Source organism: Saccopteryx bilineata, chromosome 1 (assembly GCF_036850765.1).
Source record: "Saccopteryx bilineata isolate mSacBil1 chromosome 1, mSacBil1_pri_phased_curated, whole genome shotgun sequence".
NCBI classification, from domain to species: Eukaryota; Metazoa; Chordata; class Mammalia; order Chiroptera; family Emballonuridae; genus Saccopteryx; species Saccopteryx bilineata.
In genome coordinates this window covers 182,671,308-182,694,212 of record NC_089490.1, presented here as the reverse complement: position 1 = coordinate 182,694,212, position 22,905 = coordinate 182,671,308, and the positions used below count along the sequence as shown (strand labels likewise).

General features: G+C 43.5%; 1 protein-coding gene across 6 annotated transcripts in view; it reads right to left on the bottom strand.

Annotated features, from left to right (window-relative positions):
* Window positions 1–21,769, bottom strand: part of SH3D19 (SH3 domain containing 19) — a 191,305-nt gene extending 169,536 nt beyond the window's left edge. The window contains exon 1 of one of the 6 annotated variants that reach the window (XM_066280934.1): window positions 21,644–21,769. Coding sequence is in view for 2 of the 6 variants with exons in the window: in XM_066280893.1 (XP_066136990.1) it covers window positions 2,770–2,872 (103 nt within the window). In the remaining 4 variants the exon portion in view is untranslated. Of the gene's footprint in view, window positions 1–2,769; window positions 3,180–21,643 lie in introns of those variants that run through there. The other 5 variants (XM_066280902.1, XM_066280917.1, XM_066280893.1 and 2 more) reach the window with 5 other exon arrangements.
* Between the last annotated feature and the right edge of the window lie 1,136 nt (window positions 21,770–22,905).

Genomic DNA, 22,905 nt, shown 5'->3' with positions numbered 1-22,905 from the left:
TTTCAAAAATAAGCCACAGAGTGGAAGATATTTGCAATATATGCAACCACAAAGGGTGTATAAAGAACTCCAACAAATCAATAAAACAGAAAGTATGACATATTTATACAGTGAAAATAAACTACAGCTGCATGTAACGATGTGAGTAAATCTTACAAACTTAATAGTGTGTGAAAAAAGTATGACACTACAAGATGATTCCACCCATGAACTTGTAAAATAGGTAAAACTAAATAATATTGTATAGGGATGCATATGTTAAACATATGCATACAGGCAAAACGGTACAGAAGAACAAGAAAATAATCACAATCAGGGGTCGTCAATCTTTTTATAAAAACCGCCCACTTTTGCAGTGCTGGTCAACCTGGTCCCTACCGCCCACTAGTGGGCGGTCCAGCTTTCATGGTGGGCCAATCGCAGCGCTGTTTGGTTGCGCGTTAGGGACCCGGTTGACCAGCACTGCAAAAGTGGGCGGGTTTTTATAAAAAGTTTGATGACCCCTATGTGACTTGGATGTAGGTTACAGGAGTTTTACAAGCATATTCTTTTATTGTGCTTCCCAGATGTTGCGTTGAAGAATAGATCCTTCACTGGCAAAAAGATCACAACTCACTGTACTGCAGCGGTCAGGAACCAAACTTCCAGTATCTCCAAGGTATGCCTATATTTTATCATTTCTAGGTTTTATACCCTATTCTGAATAGACATTGCAAAAATAAACAAATACACTTCCACCACCACATCTGAAACTAGCAAGGTGCGAAGGAGTTCAGACTCCCTCAAGTCCCTAAACCCCAAGTTTATGGTGTCAAGCTATGCGAGATCAAAGAAAGAGACCATCTTTAGATTGTAAAGTGGTGGAGGAAGGAGGGAGTGATGAGAACACAAAAGGGGAAAGACTGGAAAGAAAAGTTAAGTGGAAGAAAGATTAAGCCTCTGGGTCAGTTCATACTTTCACTTGGAAAGAGAACAAGATGCGCAACAGCCATAAGGAACAAATGCCCAAGCTTGGTAAGGAATGCAATGGTGTCTGCAAAACACAGTAATTAATGAGGGGATGGAGGAGCCCAGCTTGTAAAGAAATGTAAACTATTAAATAATGTGTCCCAAAAGAAAGAAGACCAGTAATTGCAAGTTTAACCCGCTGTCCACTCCTTAATGTCTCTGTCCCCTACCCCTTAATGGAGACAGGGCATGTTAAATGGTTAGAAACTGCAAATACCAGTTTCTTAGTAAAAAAATATACCATGTCATGTCTCAGCAAAACACTATAACAGAACATAGAAAAGCCTCCCTGCCAGCCTTGGGAAATTAAGGAACTGGTAAAATCAAGTTATACAAATGCCAGTTCCACTAGCCTTGGAATAAATACACAGATTGTAACTAAATGACAAGCATATACCTGGATCACATCTAGTCTGACCTCCAGTATAGACAGCTACTCACTGTTTGTTTCTTCTTAGACAAAAGTAAAGTTTTTGCTGAAGGTAACAGGACTCCAAGGCAGCCTACAATGTTTAAATCATTAATTCAATGGTGGCACATCTTTCTGAAGTTTTTTCTTTGTATTCTTGCAAGAAATATTTTCTCATTTCCCATTCTCTCATGAGGTCTGGATTTATACTGAACAAAATGATCATTTTCAAAATGCATGGTGTCTGAGGAACTATTTTGATTAAAAAGCCCTAGTAATGGACATTGGGAACTATTTTTAAGGTCCCAAGGCCCTAAGGGCATCAAGTTGACCGTTTCTTCATACTATTCAAATTCTTTCCTTTCACTCTATTTTCTACCTTCTATTTGTTCCCCACAGATCCAGTATCTTCTAATTCTTCCCCTTCTCTCAGGTTAAGCCACATGTACAAGCTTGCCCATGACTTGATGGAATGTTCACTGTATTTCATTTTCTGAAGAGGCTTTAATGAGTCTCACCTCATCTCCATCTTTCTCACTTCTCCAGCTCCCTTCTGTAGTCAATTCCCTACATTTGTTCTCTCTTGCCATTATCCTGGCTTATCCAGTTGGAACCAAGAACCAGAGATTCTCCTTTCTATTATGTTTGATTGAAAAGCTGCCAGGAAGACAGAAGGGGTGTGGATCTATACTTACTCACTCTTGCATTTATGCGCCAAACTATTGATCCATGCCACCTTTGTGCCCCCCCAAAACACAAGATGATAAAAGTAATGTTAGGCCCAGAAATGACTCTCAAACCAAACGAATTGCCTTTTGGAATGCTATCATCTGGGCCGGGGCGCTCACAAAATAACTCTAAAACAAGTCCTGTAGAAAACTGGTGAGCTAAGGCGGTGTTGGGGACAGGAATGAAAGTCACAGGTCCGAAGTTCAGAGACACCGAAACCAGACTAGACTACTAGCACGTGGTTTGACCTGGATGCGGCAGCCCAGGCAAACCTGCCGGGAGGGGTCGTCTTTCTCTGGTCTCTGACTCATCTAGAGGTAAGTGATCACCTGGGCCAGAAGGTCCACGCCAGCAGCTCCCGGATTTAGTGTGCGTACAGAAAATTTGTAGTTTTCGCTCCCAGACCCTAGCAGGTAGACCAGTGTGAATTTCTAGGGCTCCGCCTGAAAGTGAGGATGAGAATGGAAAAGCCACCCTCCCTTCCTCTCGCCTCCAAGATGTACCAGTCCCATCGGGTTGGGTGAGGGAGCCGCTGCCTGACCGGGCAGGACCTGCGCGGCCCTGGAGCTCCCTGCCCTCGGTCCCGTGTCCCCCATCGTGCCCCCGCACCCCTCACCCCTCACCTGCAGCGGGGTGGCCCGAGCGCGCACGGCCCCGAGCGCGGCGCGAGCCCCCGAGCTCCCGCAGCTCTTCCTCCTCGTCCTCCCACCGCCGGCCTTCAGCCATGGGCGAGGCGCGGAGGCGCAGCCGCGGGACGGCGGACGGGCACCGGGCCCCCCACGCCAGCACCCTCGGGGCCTGGAAGGCGGCCCCGGGAACGAGGTGGCGGCGGCGGCGGCGGCGCGGGCGGCCGCGGAGTCTGCTACCTCTGCGGACTCCGCCTGCAGCTGGCGGGAGGGCGGCCCGGCGCGGGCAGAGCAAGCTTCCCCGCCTCCTCCTCCACAGCGACCGCGGCCTCGCTCGCTGCGCTCTCTCCACTCTTCCCCCTTCCTCCTTCCCTTCCCCGCCCCGCGGACCTGGAGGGGAACCGGGAGGGCGCGGGCCGGGCCTGGCCTCGCCCCCTTGGGGAGGGGTTACCCGCAGGGCCCGTCCCACTGTCATACACGCTGGAATGGAACCGCCCTCTCGCAGGACCAAAACAAACGTGTACAAAATAAATAAGCAAGGTGGGGGGAGGTGGCCTGGCCTCTTCCTGCCCTTTCGCAGTATTCCGGTGTCAACAGGAAACCCATTTGTTTGACACTTAAACAAAAGGAGGAGGAGGAAGAGGAGGAGGAGAAACCTGCCCCTAGCGGGACTAGGCAACGTGGGACAGCTGGGAACCGCTGAACTTGAGAACAAACTTGGCTTGCAGTTTTGGTGGAGACTGCATAGTTTGTTTGTTTTTCTTCTTTTCCTCTCTTTTGCCTTATAAAATCGAGCCTCGCCAGAGGCCAGGATTTTTAGGACAGTGAAGCTACTCCGTAATCCAGTGTAATGCTGGATGAATGTTGTTATTTGTCCAAAGCCATAGACTGCAAGACCAAGCATGGGCCCAGTGTAATCTGTAGGTAGGGTAATTATTAGGCTGTAGAATGGGCCACTCTCTGCTGGGTGTCGATACTGGGTGAGGCTGTGCATGTGTGGGGCAGGGATTGTATGGGGAAATCTGTCTTCTGCTCAATTTTGCTATGAACCTAAAACTGTTCTAAAATATAAAGTCTATATTTAAATTTCTTTTTAATTAAAAATTTTTATTTAAAAACAAAATGGCCACAATCCCAACAAGAAAATGTCCTTCAGAGCCCAGAACCTGACTATTTTTGTAGAGAGGCGATTTGGTGAAGGGGCAGGAACGGGCTCTGGAGTCAAAAGCTGTAATTTGAAGCACTTGGCTGTGAGACTCAGTGCTCAATATTGGACAACGTTCTTCACATCGAAACCTGTGAGAAGTGTTTCCGTGCTGAAGAACGTTGCAAGAAAGTTATTGTGTATCTGTAGAGCAGACATTTTAGGTTCAGAACTTGGACACAGAGAGGGGCAGCTTTTGGAATCTCAGAGAAAGATACCCACGCAGCACTGCCTGGACCTGAACTTGTAGGAAACTCCCTGGGGACATGAACAGGTCTTTATCTTCAGCCTCTTGCTCTATTTCTGAGAGATTGTGAGAGATCCTAATGTTCAGTCCGTAAGAGAGAAAAAGAGAGGGAGAAAAAGGTCACTGGAAATAGAATTGCGTGCCATAACTGAGTGTTCTTTCTTTGCCTTTTCAATAGTGGTTGTTACCGCCTGAGAAAATCCTTCTGCTTTTAAGCAGATAAGAGCCACAATCGATTTTGTGGAATTGAGGTCAAATCCACAAGTGAAAACTTTATTAACTGTTAAGCAGTTAAATAAGTAGACATCGGGAGAACTTGGAATTAAACTAGAAGAAAAAAAGGATTCTAGGCCTGACCTGTGGTGGCGCAGTGGATAAAGTGTCGACCTGGAAATGCTGAGGTCACCAGTTCAAAACCCTGGGCTTGCTGGGTCAAGGCACATATGGGAGTTGATGCTTCCTGCTCCTCCCTCCCCCTTCTCTCTCTCTCTTTCTCTCTCTCTCTCACTCTCTCTAAAAATTAATAAAGAAAAAGAAATTTTAAAAAAAGGATTCTAGACTTTCAGGGTTAGTTTTAAGTGTTTGGGTTCACTCTAAGTGAAAGTGTATTTGTCACTTCACCTTCAAGGATGACAATTCATTTGGAGGCGCCTACCCTGACAGCAGCACAACTTTGCAGAGCTGTTGGGGTCTCCCCTACTATTTTTCAGATTCTTAGTTTGAGAAGTGCTGAAGTGTTCTGGAACTCGCGCACTGTCAAAGCTTTAAGAACCTCCACCCTTATGCTGGGGTGTATGCTCAGCGAACATTTACAGAAGAAACAAAATACTTACTCTGCCATCCTGGGAAAGATGCTTTCACATAGCTTTTCTCATTTTAAATGAACAAACTAAGTTCCCAGTCCTCCATTTCCATAGGAAGATATACACTGTTTACCACAAAACAAGGCAAAATTTGGTAAATTCTATAATAAAGGTATAACCTCAGATGAGGGTGCCAAGATAATTCAATGAAGAAGGCTCTGTCTTTACAAATGGATATTCCCAAGCAAAAGAATGAATTTGAACCTCTTCTTTATACCATATCAAAAATTAACTAAAGATGCCTGACCTATGGTGGCGCAGTGGATAAAGCGTTGACCTGGAAATGCTGAGGTTGCCGGTTCGAAACCCTGAGCCTGCCTGGTCAAGGCACATATGGGAGTTGATGCTTCCAGCTCCTCCCCCCTTCTCTCTCTCTGTCTCTCTCTCCTCTGTCTCTCTCTTCTCTAAAAATGAATAAATAAAATAAAATTTAAAAAAAATTAAAAAAAAAATTAACTAAAGCCTGACCAGGCAGTGGTACAATGAATAGAGCATAGGCCTGGGACGCAGAGGACCCAGGTTCAAAACCCTGAAGTCACCGGCTTGAGTGTGGGCTCATCTGGCCTGAGTGCAGGCTCACCACCTTGAGTGCAGGGTCACTGGCCGGAGCCCAAAGGTCGCTGGCTTGAAGCCCAAGGTCACTGGCTTGAGCCCAAGGTCGCTGGCTTGAGCAAGGGGTCAGTTGCTCTGCTGTAGACCCCCCCAGGGGGGGATGAGAAAACAATCAATGAACAACTTAGGTGCCACAAGGAAGAATTGATGCTTTTCATCTCTCTCTCTTCCTGTGTGTCTGTCCCTGTCTCTCTGTCTCTCTTGCCAAAAAAAGAAAAAAAATTAACTTAAAATGGATCATAGATTCAAATGTAAAGGCTAGAATTATAAAGCTCTTCAAAGAAAGCATTAAATCACTGTGATCTTGGGTTAGGCAATGGTTTCTTAGGGTGACAACAAAATGTATAAGTGATGAAAGGAAAAAATAAATTGGAAGTCACTAAAAATAAACTTATGCTTTGAAGGACATCATCAAGAAAGTGAAAAAACAGCTCTCAGAATGTGAAAAAAAATGTAAACCATATATTTAATAAGGCAGTTGTATACAGAATATATAAGGAGTTGTATGTACAACTCAACAATTTTTAAAAAATTAGTCCAATCAAAAAATGGACATTTGCCTGACCAGGTGGTGGCGCAGTGGAAAGAGCATCAGACTGGGATGCAGAAGACCCAGGTTCGAGACCCCGAGGTCTCCAGCTTGAGCGCGGGCTCATCTGGTGTGGTGAGCAAAGCTCACTAACTTCGACCCGAGGTCACTGGCTTGAGCAAGGGGTTACTCAGTCTGCTGAAGGCCCACGGTTAAGGCACATATGAGGAAGCAATAAATGAACAACTAAGGTGTCACAACGAAAAACCGATGATTGATGCTTCTCATCTCTCTCTGTTCCTGTCTATCTGTCCCTATCTAACCCTCTTTCTGACTCTCTTTCTCTCTCTGTCTCTGTTAAAAAAAAAGGACATTCGCCTGACTGGTGGTGGTACAGTGGATAGAGCGTCAACTTGGGATACTGAGGTCACAGGTTCAAAACCCTAAGGTCGCCGGTTTGAGTGTGGGGTCATCAACATGATCCCGTGGTCGCTGGCTTGAGCCCAAAGGTCACTGGCTTGAAGCCCAAGGTTGGTGGTTTGAATAAGGGGTCACTGGCTTGGCTGGAGCCCTCGCCTCCATCAAGGCACGTATGGCAGGCAATCAATGAACAACTAAAGTGCCATAACTACGAGTTTATGCTTCTCATCTCTCTAACTTACTGTTTCTGTTTCTCTCTGTGTGTGTCTCTCTGTCTTGCTAAGGAGAAAAAATAAAAAAGAAAAGAAAAAGGACATTCTCCAAAGACGATATAAAAAGGCCAAGAAGAACATGAAAAGATTCTCAATATAATGAAAGAAATGTAAATTAAAACTTCAATGAGATTCCACTTCACACTTACTAGATAGCTTAAATAAAAAATATAGACAAATGTTGATATGGTGTGGAGACATTTCAGTCTTCATACATGACTAGTAGAAAGGTAAAACAGTGCAGCCACTTGGAAAATAGCTTGACAGTTCTCAAAAAGTGAAACAAATTCACCTTATAATGCAACAATTCTCATAAGTGTATACTTGAGAGAAATGAAAATACGTCTATACAAAAACTTATACATGGATGCTCACAGTGGCATTATCATAGCCACAAAGTGGATACAACTAATTTTCCCATCAATTGTTGAATGGATAAATAAATAGTGGCATATCCATACAATGGAATATTATTTAGTCATAGAAAGGAATGAAGCACTGACAGGTGCTACAACATGGATGAACCATGAAAACATGCTAAGGCAAAGAAATCAGAGACAAACGACAGCGATGATGTAGGATTCTGTTTCTGTGAAAAGTCCAGAATGAATTAATCCGTAAAGAGAGATTAGGGGCTGCTGGACACAGAGGAGAGTTATAGCTAATAGGTATGGGATGTGTGTGTGTGTGTGTGTGTGTGTGTGTGTGTGTGTGTGTATGTGTGTGTGTGTGTGTGTGAGAGAGAGAGAGAGAGAGAGAGAGAGAGAGAGAGAGAGAGAGAGAAAGAAATGGAAGGAGGGAGAAGCAGACAGGAAGGGAAAGAAAGGAGAAGCAAGAAGCATCAACTCATAGTTGTGGCACTTTAGTTATTCATTGATTGCTTTCTCATATGTGCCTTAACCTGGGGACTCCAACTGAGCCAGTGACTTTTTGCTCAAGCTAGCAACCTTGGTCTTCAAGCCAGAGAGCTTTGAGCTCAAGCCAGTGGCCATGGACCTGTGTTCAAATCTGCCACTTCAGAGTTTCAAACCTGGGGCCTCAGTGTCCCAGACCAACAATTTATCCACTGTACCACCACCAGTCAGGCGGTACAGGATTTCTTTTTGAGGTGATGAAAATACTATAAAATCAGATAGAGTTAGACAACTGTGAATACACTAAAGAATGGATCTTATGGTGTGTAAATTATATCTCAATAAAGCTGTTATTGGGGGGGGAGTATAACTTACTTACTATGGAAGCAAGGAAACAAAGACCAGAGAAAGGATTGCATTCTGAAGTCATTATACTGAAGTAGAGAAACCAGATAGGAGTTACTGGGGTTGACAATTTAACCATATGAAAGAAAATCAAAGGTGTGGCCGACTAGCAACCAAACAAACATGTCAAACACCCTACCCACCCTGGTGACACAGCAAGAGCCAAACCCATAGAAGGAAAATGTTAAGAAACTTGGAATGCAGATTTACAGATTAAGAGTAAAACAAGATTTGCCTTCAAAGCTTAAAAGTGTTAAGAAAAATAATTTGTAAGATATATGAAAAACATTCAGTATCCCCCATTACAAAGGAATACTTCTCACTTTGGATATATAGTTTGAAATAAAATGGTGTGCAAATAGAACACTACAAAAAATAAGAATATACAATTTAAATATATCTGTAGTACAGGGCTTGGCAAATAGAAGGCACAATAAATATTTGTTTTATGACTGAATGACTATACTTCTATTCTTTTTTTTTTTCTGCTGAATCACCAGAAGGCATGAGTTGTAAGTTCTTCGACTTAAAAAGTAACTATTTGGAATTTAAAATTTCCAGCTGAAGACTTCATAAAAGAAAAAACAAGGATGGATAGGACTATATAGTGGAATTTAAAAGTACAGTTTCTTTAAAGTTTTGTCCCTTAAACTATCTGAACTGAATATGACAGAATTTTGAGAATTATTAAAGTAGGATGTTGATCCATGAGTGATTGTTATATTATGATTCGTATTTTAATGTGCTTTTAAATTTTCATTACTTTCTTGAAAAGTAAAAGCAAAAAAGAAAATGTTGTAGACTGAGATAGCACAGTTTCTGTTTGTTTCATGTACTTCACTCTAGGGGAGTCCTCCCAGCAGTAGATGGCTTGCAGAAATGTCCCTGTTATCTCTTTCTCTACATATATGCTTTGTAATGTGACTTTGCATCTCCTCCAACAAAAGGTGGTTTCCTACCCCATGAAGTTGGACTAGCTTTGAGATTTTCTTTGACCAATAAGTAGGGTATGGCAGAACCGACAGTGTGTGAATTCCAAGTCAAGACCTCAGGAGGCCTTGCTTGTTCTCTTGGAGGCCTTCTACCACCATGCAAACAAGCCAATATGAGAGAATGAGAAGTATGTGAAGGAAAGACCAGTTTTCCAAGTTGAGGCCACCTAGACAAGTCCATCACCAGTCAACCCTCAAACATGCAAAGAGCCCAGTAAAGATCAGCTCAACAGAGCTGCTTATCTGAACATCAGCTGACCACAGACATATAAGTGATCTGACTGAGAACAAAACTGTTGTCCAGCCTGACCTGTGGTGGCACAGTGGATAAAGTGTTGACCTGGAACGCTGAGGTCGCCGGTTCAAAACCCCAGGCTTGCCTGGTCAAGGCACATATGGGAGTTGATGCTTCCTGCTTCTTCCCCCCCCCCCTTCTCTCTCTCCTCTCTCCTAAAAGTGAATAAATAAAAAAATTAAAAAAAAAAACTGCTGTCCAGCCGGCCTGTAGACTCATAAGCAGTATGAAATGCTTAATGTTTTATGTCACTGAAATTTTGTGGTTGTTTGTTATGCAGCACGTGCTGGCTTGGGATCCCTGGTTATCAGTTACTGAAGTAGAGTTAAAGGTACAAAAAATGTGTTAGAAAATAACAGCTATGAGAGGAACAAGAGAGACAAATATTGGTCACCAGGTATTGTTCATACCACTATGCAGACCTGACAAAGCCTTGCTAGTCCAGTGGTGTTTGTGGCTAGGCTCAGTCATTGGCTAATGCTGCTTAAAAGCTGGGGCAGAGCCCTGGCCAGTTGGCTCAGTGATAGAGCGTCAGCCTGGTGTGCAGGAGTCCTGGGTTTGATTCCCGACCAGGCACACAGAAGAAGCGCCCATCTGCTTCTCCACCCCTCCCTCTCTCCTTCCTCTCTGTCTCTCTCTTCCCCTCCCGCAGCCAGGGCTCCATTGAAGCAAGGTTGGCCCGGGCGCTGAGGATGGCTCTGTGGCCTCTGCCTCAAGCGCTAGAATGGCTCTGGTTGCAACAGAGCAATGCCCCAGATGGGCAGAGCATCGCCCCTGATGGGCATACCGGGTGGATCCTGGTCGGGCGCGTCATGCAGGAGCCTATCTGACTGCTTCCTTGTTTCCAACTTCAGAAAAAATACAAAAAACAAACAAACAAAACAAAAAAATAAATAAAAGCTGGGACAGACACCTAGGGAAATAATAACCAGAGGCTGTCAGCTAGCCATTCTTTTTATTCCTGAGCGGCAAGAGTTTTCTTAAAGGGTGTGGCACATCTCTGTGTCAGCCACAGTCCAATTCTTGCATTATGCAAATCTACTTCTCCATACATTTCCAGGGGGTAGCTCAGGGTAACATCATCACTGCAATTGGTCTCAGAGCCCTAACTAGTATTCATAGCCTCCTTTCTTCACTACTCATTCTAAATTCCTCTGGCCCTCAGCTACCACCTCTGCTGGTCTTGGTGGCTTACCTGGTAGCATGACCCAAACTTTCATTATAAAGGTATCTTAGCCCCTAATAATCATCTCCTCCTTGGGCTGGGGTTGCTCCACTTGTCTGTTCACAGTTGCAATTGATCAAAGGAGAACCAAGACCCGAGAAGCACTCGAATGGGTCATCTGAGTTCTGCACGTATATATGCCTCCCCATTCCCATTGTGTAAAATCAGCCTTCCCTCCCGATGTTGATCAGAGTTAGTTATCCATGCCAAGATGGTCACTCTTCTCACCTGCTGGTCCCTGGCTTCAAGGAGCTCAAAGTGTTTAGGTGGCAGCCAGGGTTTGTCATTCAACTGCGCCCTTGCTGTGTCCTTCAGTGAGAGCATGCCTACTGACAAGCAGAACCTCTAACCCTGGAGAGCCCAGGAAGCCTAACTCGTGATGGGAAGTGGGGCTGCTTTTGCTTCCACCCCTTTGTGTCCAGATCCATATATTCTTCTGACTGGAGACGCAGCACCATAAAAAGAAAGGTCTCTCATATAATGTATCTACTGCATTCTGGAGGATTAAGCCCCATCTTCACAGAGTATTGCCTCTAACCTTGCACTGTAGTGATGTCTTCCTTCATCAGGAAAAAAATATATATGTGAAATGAGGGGTGAGAAGTGTAGTATATAATAGCTTTTTAAAATAAGTACCATTTCATTCATCAAAACAAACCCAGAGCTCTCAATGTCACATTCATGGAACAAGTGATTATTATTAGTCCCTCTCTTCAAATAAAAATAAAACCTATATTGCAAAATCCAGACTAGGGCTCTCAGGAGCTGTAGCTTCAGGTTCAACATATAATACAATAAATGAAAGTGTCAAAAATGAGAGTTTATTTCCTGACAGAAGGACATTTTTATTTTAACTCTTGACACACCTGGAAAAGAAAAATGCTGATGGTTTTTATACAGGGGCCTCGAGCGTCTAATGCTCTCTGGCCAGGGCAGGTCAAATTTTAATCCCTCTTTTTTGTCACTTCTTTCTCTTTCTTCCTGTTCACATCTTAACTTCTCAAAAATTTTCCCTTTTCCTCTTCTCTTCGTTCAGCCTGTCTATATCCCTTTCACTTCATTTCTCTCTTTGGCTTCCTTGACTGCTGTGTGCCTTAGTTTCCTCATCTGTAAAATAGGGAGAAGAATAATAGCTGCTTCACAAGGAAGTGGGAAAAATTAAAATGAGTGAATATAGTATATATTTTTTTGGAGCTGTCACCAAATGGTACCAAAGAGTGGCTTAAACAACGGTGATTTATTGTCTCGCGGTTCTGGAAGCATGAAGTCCATGATTAGTAGGTTGGGAGGATCCTCCTCCTTTGGAAGGCTCAGGAAGTGTCTGTTTCTGGCCTTTCCCCTAACTTCAGCTGGTTCTTTGGCTCGTGGCAGCCTGTAATCTTAGGAATACTGGGGTTGGCTTTGCCATGGGTGGTCTTTCATCAGGCAAGGCTTTCCTGTGAGCCTCCTTTCCAGCCTTGTCGTTCCTGTTCCCTGCACGGAAGAGCTGCTTTGCAGGACCCATGAGCCGGTCCCTGAGCCCCGACCCTTGAAAAGGGCCCCGAGCGGACCCCGTGAAATACCAGTACCAACGCTTCCCCTGGCGCGCCATCCTCCCCTGCTCCCGGGGCAGAGTCCTCCACAGCTTCTAGGCCCAGTTAGACACTCCACTTGCTTAGGAAGCATCGGAACTCCACTCCCCAATATGCATGCCGTTTCTTCTCTATTTCGCCCTCCTCTCGTGACACTTTCTACTTTTCCTTGTGAATGTTTCATATTTGTCTCGTATTGTAATTGTCTATAAATGTATCTCATTCACCCGTATATTACTGCCACCAGGGGAGCTAAGAGACCTCCATTTTTCTTGAGTGAAAGAATTCAATCAAGAGACAAAGTGCAGCGACTAAAGGAAGAATTTATTGGCCATGCAGGAAGAAAGTTAGAGGAAAGGGGACCTTGGAGACAGGTTCAGGGGGTTAGCCTGGGACCAGCTTCTGCTGACCTTTGCTCTCCTGGTTGCAAGTCTCATGGAGTCCCTTAGAGCTTAGCAAAAAGAGAGGGGCAAGGAAAATGTGCCTGGGGGAAGCAGAGGAGAAGGGGGGGGAGGGCTCAGGGGCACTCCCTGGAAGGGAGAATGCTCCTCCATCCCAAGGCCTTTTAAGGGTGGAAATCTTAGGGGTGGTCCCAGGGGAGGATCTCAGTAGAATATTCATCAGCTCTCCAGATGTACCCTTCAGGGTCCTGGTCTCCAATGATTGGTCAGCGCCAGGGCAAGGGGTCATTAGTACTGCCCTGCTCCTGAGGTCAGCTGTGGCTTCCCTTCATCTGCTTTTGCTACTTTGCTGGGCCTGGAGCTGAAACACATCTTATCTCTAGGGCTTAAATCTTAAGGGAGTGGTCATGCAAGGACTTGTATGGGGGCTTGTATGAGGCTATTCTCCTGCCCCTTGTTTCTCCTCTAAGGGGGTCTAAAACCACAGGATTAGCGATGTGCTAGGAGAGGAAAGGTCAGGGGATGGTCTGAACCACACAACCTGTGATATAAAAGGCCAAGGAGCTTAAACCACATGACCAGCTATGGGAGAAAGGCCACCCTGGAGGCAAGGTCCTTGTTTCGCAGTTTTGCCCATTGCTAGGCATCCAGGGTTTTCCGCCCTGGTGACCTCCTTACCTGGCCTATAGTCCTTGCTCTGCTTGTGTCTAACTGTCTACCACATTACCACCAAGGGCTCTATGTCTCAAGAAAAGAAAAAAATTTCAATATTACTCTCTTACATCTTAATATTATACCTTACAACCTTTCATCTTAATACAAAGTGTGGTCCATGGACTGATGGCATCAACATTACTTGCACTTGATTAAATATATTGTAGAATATCAGCTCCACCCTGACCTGCTGAATCAGAATCTGCATTTTAACAAGATCCTCAGGTGATTCAAATGCAGGGAGTTTGAAAAGCACTGCTGTATGCACTGACAAGTCTAATCCTCTTGCAACATAGTAATAAAAATGCCTAACTTTAACCCTTTGATACAGTTGCTTTTTATTTTCTGGTATTATTAGACTGCAAACTACTCCAGAACAGGGACTGTATCTGCCTTGATTGTGCCTGCCATGCTGGGCACACAGTAGCGCCTCCATAACCAGTTTTGTTAAATAAGTAAATTAAATAATGGCAGAAAACAGGTAAATTTTTAAAAGGGGAAACAAGGAAATAAAATATTGAACTGACTTCTGTTGGTTTGCTTTCATTCAAGTTATACTTTAAAAATATGTCAGGTTAATAGGTATTGTAATGTTTGTGACGTGTTCTTAATTGAAACTCAATGCTAATGTTTTTCCTATTATATTAAAATCAATGCCAAGTATATTATTAAAAATAATTAGGCCGAAATTAATTTTTATTTCTCCTAGGAAGAGTGCCAATAGCATTCAGCTCTCTCAGTTTGAAGCGTATGATGCTTTCAAGGGTATAATAGAGAGCAAAGGTAAATGTTCCACTTATTTCTGTTTCTCGCATAAAGAAGCCACAGAATGATGGAAGGAATGCCTCCACGTATAAGCATTCCAGCCATCTAGGGGAGAAGGTAGATGGCTTTTCTGTTAAGACTTGGACTTGGTCAACTTCAATTTCATTCCCTGAAGTTTCTCTTCAAATTGGTGTTTATTTACAAAACTTGTTAAGTATGAAATCTTGATATACTGTGCTTCCCTCTGATTTCACTTTCGGAAGACAAACATTTTTGCTTATCTTTGTTTGTGTAGCGTCTCCATAGCAATGGTCAGAACTCTTCCTCAGCAACAAACCCACCACATTGACCTTAGCAAGACCGAAAATGTCTTACACAGAACTTATTTTGTGCACTCCAAAGGGAATGCTCAGCTTCAGCAGTTCTTAGGCCTAAATATCATGAACAAATCAGCAGGACTGACACATTTTATAAACTTGAGTAGTTGAAGGCCCGTGTAGCCTGACTGTGACCAGCCTCTGCTGCTCCATGCTTAACTCCCCCATCTTAACCCTCCATGCTCCAGTCACACTCAACTTGTCACTGTCCCCAACACACTCTTCTCTTTAATGTCTCCACCTTGGGCATGATATTACCTCTGCCAAGATCACTGAGACAGCAAGAATGTAGAGATAACATGGGCTTGGGGCAAACCCAGGTTCACGTCTTCATTCTGTGATTTTTGAGTTAATTAACTGTTCTGAACTGTTTACTGATCTGAAAAGTAAGAGATAGCACTATCTAATGGTTAGGGCTGTTGTGAGGACTAAGTGAAATAACAATAGTTAACATTTAATGGGCACTTACTATGTGGCATTACTGTGCCTAGTGCCTCCACTATCTGAATTAATTCTTATATCAGCAGGAGACCCACGCTTTTAGGGGCCCTTTCTGTATTGTGAGATGATGTTTGTGTGTGTTTTGATATATCTGTCTCAGACACTAAATTGTTAAGTCTTCAAGGACTAAGAAATTATCTTCTTCTTGCTCTTGGAATCAAGCAAGGCCTGTGCCAGACACAAAGTAGGGGCCGCATGATTGTTCATTTAATGGCTTGGTCATATGGCACTTGTAAAGCCAGTAGCCATGGCCACCATCACAGCTGCCTGGCCTGTACAGGTTCACATTTGATTTGAACAGACAATAATAAAATAATGGAGCCAAGAACTGGTGGGCCATTAGCTTTAATCCTAGCTTGCACCCGGCAGACAAGAAATACACACAGTGGGAAAACTTCCCTTTCCATTCAGGGCTCCCAAAGCTACTGACTTGTCTGAGTATTCCTAGAATCAAAGGTTTCTACCTCACCAGTCTCATTCACCTCTGCTCCCCATCTCCTTCTCTCTACACAAACACTGCACAAACTGGCTTCTCCCTCAGCACTCCGCCATCTTGGCTGTTTCTCCTCCACTCCACGTGGCCTTACTCTGCTCTCCTCTCTGCTCTCCTCTAATGCTAATTTCAGGAACCGAGAGAGTAAGCTCCCGGTCTGCCCCACTTTATAGTGTAGAAATCAAAACCTTTAATCCAATATACAAACAAGGAAGTCTCTGATACAAAGTCACTTATCTGAGGCATAATGAGATTTCTCATGAGAGTGCACCACCCCACATCATGCAATCAGTCAAGGCTGTAGGGAAAAGCTTAGTCTTAAAACTAAGCCTTATGCTATAACCACCCTGCCTGCTTACAGCCTGTCCCCCACACCCAATGCAACTATAAGTGAGCAAACATGTATCATATTTAAAAACTTATTTGACCAACAGCACTGTTGCTATTTCAGCTCTTTTTGCACAATGACCTTCCCATTCCAAGTCTCAGGTGTTCACCTACTAAAAATAACACTTACAGAGTTATTTTGAAGATTAAAAATAGCTGGCTACCACAGAAGACAGGGAGGAAACTTAAATGCATATTGCTAAGTGAAAGAAGCCAGTCTCGTAATTCTGACTCTATGATATTCTGGAAAAGGCAAAATTATAGAGACCGTTAAAAGATCAGCAGTTTCAAGGAGTTAGAGGGAGGGAGAGAGGATGAATAGATGGGATACTGTGAATTTTTAGGGTACTGAAATTCTTACGTATGGTACAAATACAACTATTTGTCAAAGCCCAGGGAATGCACAATATCATACATTTGTCAAAACTCTAATGTAAACTGTGGACTTTAGCTAATAGCAATCTATCAATATTGGCTCATCAATTGTATCAAATGTGTCACAGTCATGCAAGCTATTAATTATAGGAGAAGCTGGGTGGGGGGCATATGAAACTCTGCACTTTCTGCTCCATTTTCCTGTAAATCTTAAACTGCTCATAAAACTAAGCCAATTAATTATTTTTAAAAGGAAAAGCAAAAATAATTTGAACATAATATTTTTTTCAATCTATAATATAAGCTTTATATGAATTACATCTAGTAAATATTAATTGAATGCCTACTCTGTATGGGGCACAGGGCTAGGCACTGCAGTTGCATAGATGGAAGACCTTGTCCTTCTCTAAGGCTTTTTTTTTAACTTATTTTATTTTTTTAAGTTTTTTTTAATTTTTATTTTATTTATTCATTTTAGAGAGGAGAGGGAGAGAGAGAGAGAGAGAGAGAGAGAGAGAGAGAGAAGAGAGAGACAGGGGGGAGGAGCTGGAAGCATCAACTCCCATATGTGCCTTGACCAGGCAAGCCCAGGGTTTCGAACCGGTGACCTCAGCATTTCCAGGTTGACACTTTATCCACTGCGCCACCACAGGTCAGGCCATCTAAGGCTTTTAAATCTAATGAAAGACACAGAGAGATGAAGAGATAATTTTCAATACAATGTGATGTGCACAGGCATGCCCAGAGGAAGCACATTGAACGTGGTCTAGGGAGAAGAGGTGGTCAGGCATGGAGGTCTTACTGGGGGAAATTACTCCTGAACTGAGTCTCAAAGCAAGCAAGCATTACCCAGGCAAAGAAGAAGGGCAGATATCAGAAGAGTTGCACCAACTCCCTTATTTCAACCCTCTAGCATCTTCACTCTCTCCTAGGAGATTTTGCAATGCCACTCTCTTAACACTTGGTTTTCTCAGCTCTGCCAAGTCCTTTATCACTGCTGTCTGGCTTCCAAAATTCTGTTGTGATTGCTTTTTGTCCCTCTGTCCCCACCCTGATGAGTTTTTGTGGTAAGGTTCTGGAGGGAGTCAGATTAGATGCATTTGTTCAATCCATCATTTCTACCTGCTACCAGCTGTCAAACATTCTAAAACACCAAGATTTATTTGTCTAATAAATGTTGAGTGATTACAGTGTTTCAGGCATTTTGATACATGCTGAAGATTGAATTACGATTTATTTTCCTACTGTGATGATGCTCAAAGATGATGGTTTAAAGGGAAAAGGTCCCTTTCATTGCCCTGAAGTCAGAATTTTATTTTATGGGGTTTGCTTTGTGCTGGAGTTCCTAGGGCAACTTCATAACTGATCCTGATTTGAAATCACATCAGAAGGCTCAGATCATTTCTGATGTCACCCATTCCCCCATCAAGGCTGTGTTTCTGAGTATCTGTTGGTTAATTGGCCTAATACCTAATTCCAGGACTAGATGCAATGTCAGGGCTAATTTGCCTTAAAGACCATTCATTCGGAATAGTGCAGAAGCAAAGACCAGGTGCCTCAGGCACTGACTGAAGGGTGGATGTGCAGTTGTCTTAAACAAATCTTTACTTGATCCTAATGTGTCTCTTTCCCTGGCGCCATTTCATTTGAGATCTTTTCTTCAAAGTTTGGCAATAAACTTTGATGACTATAATGATAGAAAGAGGCTAGAAGGGAAGTATGACATTTATTGAGTGCCTACTATGTCCTAGGCAGTGGCCTTGATATTTCACATTTAGTATCTTGCTTAATCTAATGTTATTTCATAATAAATTCATAAGCATAGCAAATTTCTCCTGGAACAAAGCAGATAATTCAAGCATCTGGCATTCTCTTTTCAATCACCCTCCTCTCTCAGATTTCATACTCCTGTTCTATGTGTCTGTATTCTATTTTATAAAATCTCTCAAAGCCAAACAGACATATTGAGACAAATCACATGCGTGGGAAGGTGTGTTCCCAGGTCATGTTGATAACACTAGTCCACCTTGTTTTTGTATTTCCGGGAGGTGAACTGCGTGTGTGTAGCACCACAGCACACTTGCTTGGATGGCAGGCTTGGGGCACCGGTGGGCAGGAAATGCCCAGGCAGACATCCATCAGACTAGCCCCATGAGCTCTTCCACTCCCCTCAGACTCTAGGATGAATTGGGAAAGAGAAAAAATGACCTCTGCTTGTTCCTGGTATCTTACATTGGCAGGGAAACGCAAGACCTCTGGAGTTCTTTATCTTGTACATTGAATCTGGAAACTCTCACATTTAGGACGGCTATAAATAATAATGATATTCACAAAAACAGTTTTGCAAGTACTCATGTTCATTGTTACACACACTAGTTCCTCTCAATAGCCTTGAACTTGTTTAATTCATTACTGTGTGATTCAAAGATTACTGTGTGACTTTTTTAATGACTAACACAATAAACATGCTTTATCAACTAGCAATTTTCTAATCTCAGTGTAAAGGTATGTTTATTTTGAAAATCTTCCCCCAACCCCCTGCAATAAAAGCACCTGAAAAAAAAATCAGGAGAACAAGAAACGGTGGCAACCAATCATTTTGAACCTTCAATGCAGTATCTTTACAACAGAATCGTAAAATCTCAGTGAGGCAAAAAGGCTGAGGGTCAGGTAGCTCTAACCTCTATCTAATCCTGTTCTACATTCATTCAAATATCCTCCCCCTAAGAGAGGGCTCTAGGGCTGCAGACAGTATTTGCATATCCTAGAGAATTTCCTTGGGGCCAGAGGGCATCTTACTACTATGAGAGCTGGAAAATTAGGGAGCAGTGGGTAAGGAGCTGGAGATGGAAACGGAGAACTGTCTTTAGGGAGAGAAGAGAGTTCATTTTTTTTAAATGACACTGGCCCCTCACTCTGGCCTAGCACAGCTGGTGTTGTGAGGAAAGCTCAGGAGAAAACAGGTCCCTCCTTCAGGAGCTTACAGCCTAGAGCAGAAGGAAGAACCTTTCATGTGAAGCAGTTAGTGAAGGTGTGCCAGGAAGTCACCCCTTGAACTCTGAGCATTTGACTAATAAAATAAAATCAGATCAGCTGACACTGGACAGAGGTACTTTAAAGGGACCCAACAACTTGCAGGCCATGTGTATGATTTATGTAGAGCAGAATTGGAGATTTCCCTTATCCAAGTAAATAGTTTATTGACCAGTCTGAGGGCCAAAAAAGAGAGTCTGAGTGAGTCTTGGGTTTCTAATACCATTTTGAGGAGAGACCCAAAATCCAGTCTGGGAGAGGCCCTCACAAGGCCTGGAAGTGTTCCACCCAGGACTGCCCTTGGCTGTGAGTCCACCCTTAACAACAACCTGCTGCATGGTGCTTGTTGTTTTTGGGTTGTTTTTTTGTTTGTTTGTTTTGTTTTTAATTTTTCAGAAGTGAGAAGCAGGGAGGCAGAGAGGCAGACTCCTGCATGCGCCTGACCCAGATCCACCAGGGGGCAATGCTCTGCCCATCTGGGGTCTTGCTCCACTGCAACTGGAGCCATTCTAGTGCCTGAGGCAGAGGCCATGGAGCTGTTCTCAGTGTCCGGGACAACTTTGCTCCAATGGAGCCTTGGCTGAGGGAGGGGAAGAGAGAGAGATAGAGAGAAAGGAGAGGGGAAAGGGTGGAGGAGCAGATGGGTGCTTCTCCTGTGTGCCCTGGTGGGGAATCAAACCTGAGACCTCCACACACAGGGCTGACGCTCTACCATTGAGCAAACCAGCAAGGACTGGTGCTTGGTTTTGAAGGCACATATCCTCCGTGAGATTTCCCTGAACACAGCCCCTACCTTCCAGGTAAAGTTAACCATTGTCTTCCACCTCTGTCCCCACATTTATTGTGTACATACTTCTCTTATGGACTACCATTCACACATCTCAATGCTCAATTCACACATCTGTCTCCCCTACCATAAGGGAGACAAGGAGCCAGGCTTTGACATTTCCGTGTTCTCAGTGCCTCTGCACAGCGACTGCCACTCAGCAGATGCTCTGTTGATAAATGAGTGATAGGATGAGCAAATAAGTGAATGGAAGGATAAATAAATAAATGAAAGGGTACAGTGGAGAGTTAATATGAACAAAGACTTCAAGTTCACAATGTACCTAAGGAACAGTGGCAAGGATGACCTGGATGCAGCATGGCAAATTTAGTCAATAATATTGTAGTAACTATGGAAGGTGACAGGTGGTTACTGGAAATATTGGGGATATCACTGCTTAAAGTATATGACTGTCTAACCACCGTGCTGTACACCTGAAACTAATACAAACTAATATCAAATGTAAACTGTCATTGAAAAAAAAAAGAATAACCTGCAGGAAGCATGTTTGGAAAGAGCCAGAAGGAAATAGGTTAGTAGCATTAGTCCAGATAATGGCCTTGAGTCCCCAAACACATTCCTTTGTTCATTCATTTTTTTCCACAGAAATTTTGCCATACTCTTTAAGGTAGTGTGGATAACAGAAAGCTACCGTCTCTAGCCCGAGGGAGTACACAGTTGAGGAGGAGAGGATGCCTTCACAAGAGGTACATTAGCAGGCAGACACTGGCAAGGGGGGTCAGAGGCACCACCAGAGAGGGTGAGGGGTGCGAGTATTGGTAAGCCGCTTTCCGGCAGGACTTATAAAAACGCGTCTGATTTGGCCTTCAGGGTTAAGAGGCCCTGCAGAAGGCACGACATCAGCAAGCATGTAGAAATTGGACCATGCAGAGCAAAGAGGGGAAGCTGAGAACCACTCCTTCAGAAGCAGATCAGGAACCACAGGGGCGAGCGGAAGACAAAGATGGAAGCAGAGGTTGTGGGAGGCTGTGCAGGGTTTTTGTCCGGCTGAGGCAGCACACCCTATTCCAGAGGATGTGTGGTGACTTGCTGTCTGTTAGGGCAGGGCTAATTACCAGGAGCACGGAGAACTGTCAGCCCGGCCCTGGGTAAGAGGTGAGGTAGATCTTTTTGACAGGCCTACCTGAAGTTTTGATGTTTTTTTACTCTATAATTACGCGTCAAATGCTGAGATCGTTTCTGAGGTTTTTACATGGTAACTTGTACTTCACACGTTGCCCTTTCATTGCACCAGGTGCTGTCATTATCATTGCTTACAGTTCTAAGGCAGACCTCCGCCGAGACAGATGCACACAGCCTGAGCTATTGGATAGATCCTGGGATAGGAAAAAAGAAAAGCCAGCACCAACAAAGGATTCTGGGAAGACGACAGAGTAGGAAGCACCGGGAATATGTCTTCCCAGCTAGACATTTGCACTGGTAGAGCCTGCCTGATTTTGGAATTCAGGAGCCTGTTGAAGGCTTGCAACTTATAGGGGGGAAGACTTACCTGGTAAATCATGGTCAATTTCAGCTCCTGGCACACCAGCAGCTCCCAATTCCCCCACCTTCAGTGCCAGGGCAGGCAGCTGGGCATGTGTTGTTGGAGCAGTTTTCACACAGCTGGAAGGAGCCAGGGTGGGCAAAAAAGACCTTGTCCTCCAAATACCAGGAATCTGCGCTCTGGTCACTGGTGCTGCTTCTGACCTCAGAGGTGCAGAGAAACAGGCAGGCGACCGTTGCCACGCCTGCCTGCTTAAGTGCAAGTTTCTCTCCTTCCAACGGAAGTGACTTCTAGGGGATTTCGAGACTGTTCACCTTCCCTCCTTAAATGTTCTCTTCTTTTCCTTTTAGGAACCAGACATTAAAGATGAGGACATTCAAAAGCAACTGCTTGTATGAGGGGAATTAGAAAGTCACCACACATGCCCAGGGAAAGGTGTAGATTCAGAAGGTACCTGAGAAGGCTTTGAAGTTTACACCCCAGACTGATCCTTGGCACAGAGATAGCCTACAACAATTTAAAAAAAAAAAAAAAAGGAAAAATAAGAAAAGAAAAAAACAAAACCCAGCAAACCCCAAGGATGGAGGAGAATCTGATTTCTATAGTGAACACATTTTTAGATTCAAACAACCAATTTTTAGCAACAAAAAGTCACAAGCCATTACAAAGAAATGGGAAAGTATGGCCCATGTAAAGGAGGAAAAAGTCGATAGAAACTATCTCTGAAAAAAAAAACCTGATCATGGACCTATTAGACAAAGCAATCACTCTTGGATTTTAGATATTTTATTTCTCTCCTGGTTTCCCCCCCTATTATGGAATTTTAAAAAAGTGATTAAAATATAAGATTTGAGGACAGAAAGATCTAGGCAGCTCTGACTTGTTCTGATTGTATGACCTTGTGCAAGTTCTTGAACTTCTCTGAGCCTCATCTGTAAAACAGGAATAATAATTTTGTTGCAAAGGATTGTTATGAGAATTAAATAAGAATAATAATTATTCAAAGTTATTGAAAACTAACAATTATGTACAAGATACTACATTGCATGAACGACTTCATTAAAAAATGTCCTTAAGCATTTAGAACCGATCTGGGTATACGGTACAAACTTCTAGCAGGGCAGAATAGGAGAGATGGGCAACCTACGGAAATATTTTTCCTCCTTACTCAGGTGTTTTGAATAAAAGCCTAGTATATCAAATATACTTGATTAAGAAGGACAAATTGCAACAAAATTCAAGGGTTTATTCAATTTTTGAATACTCTA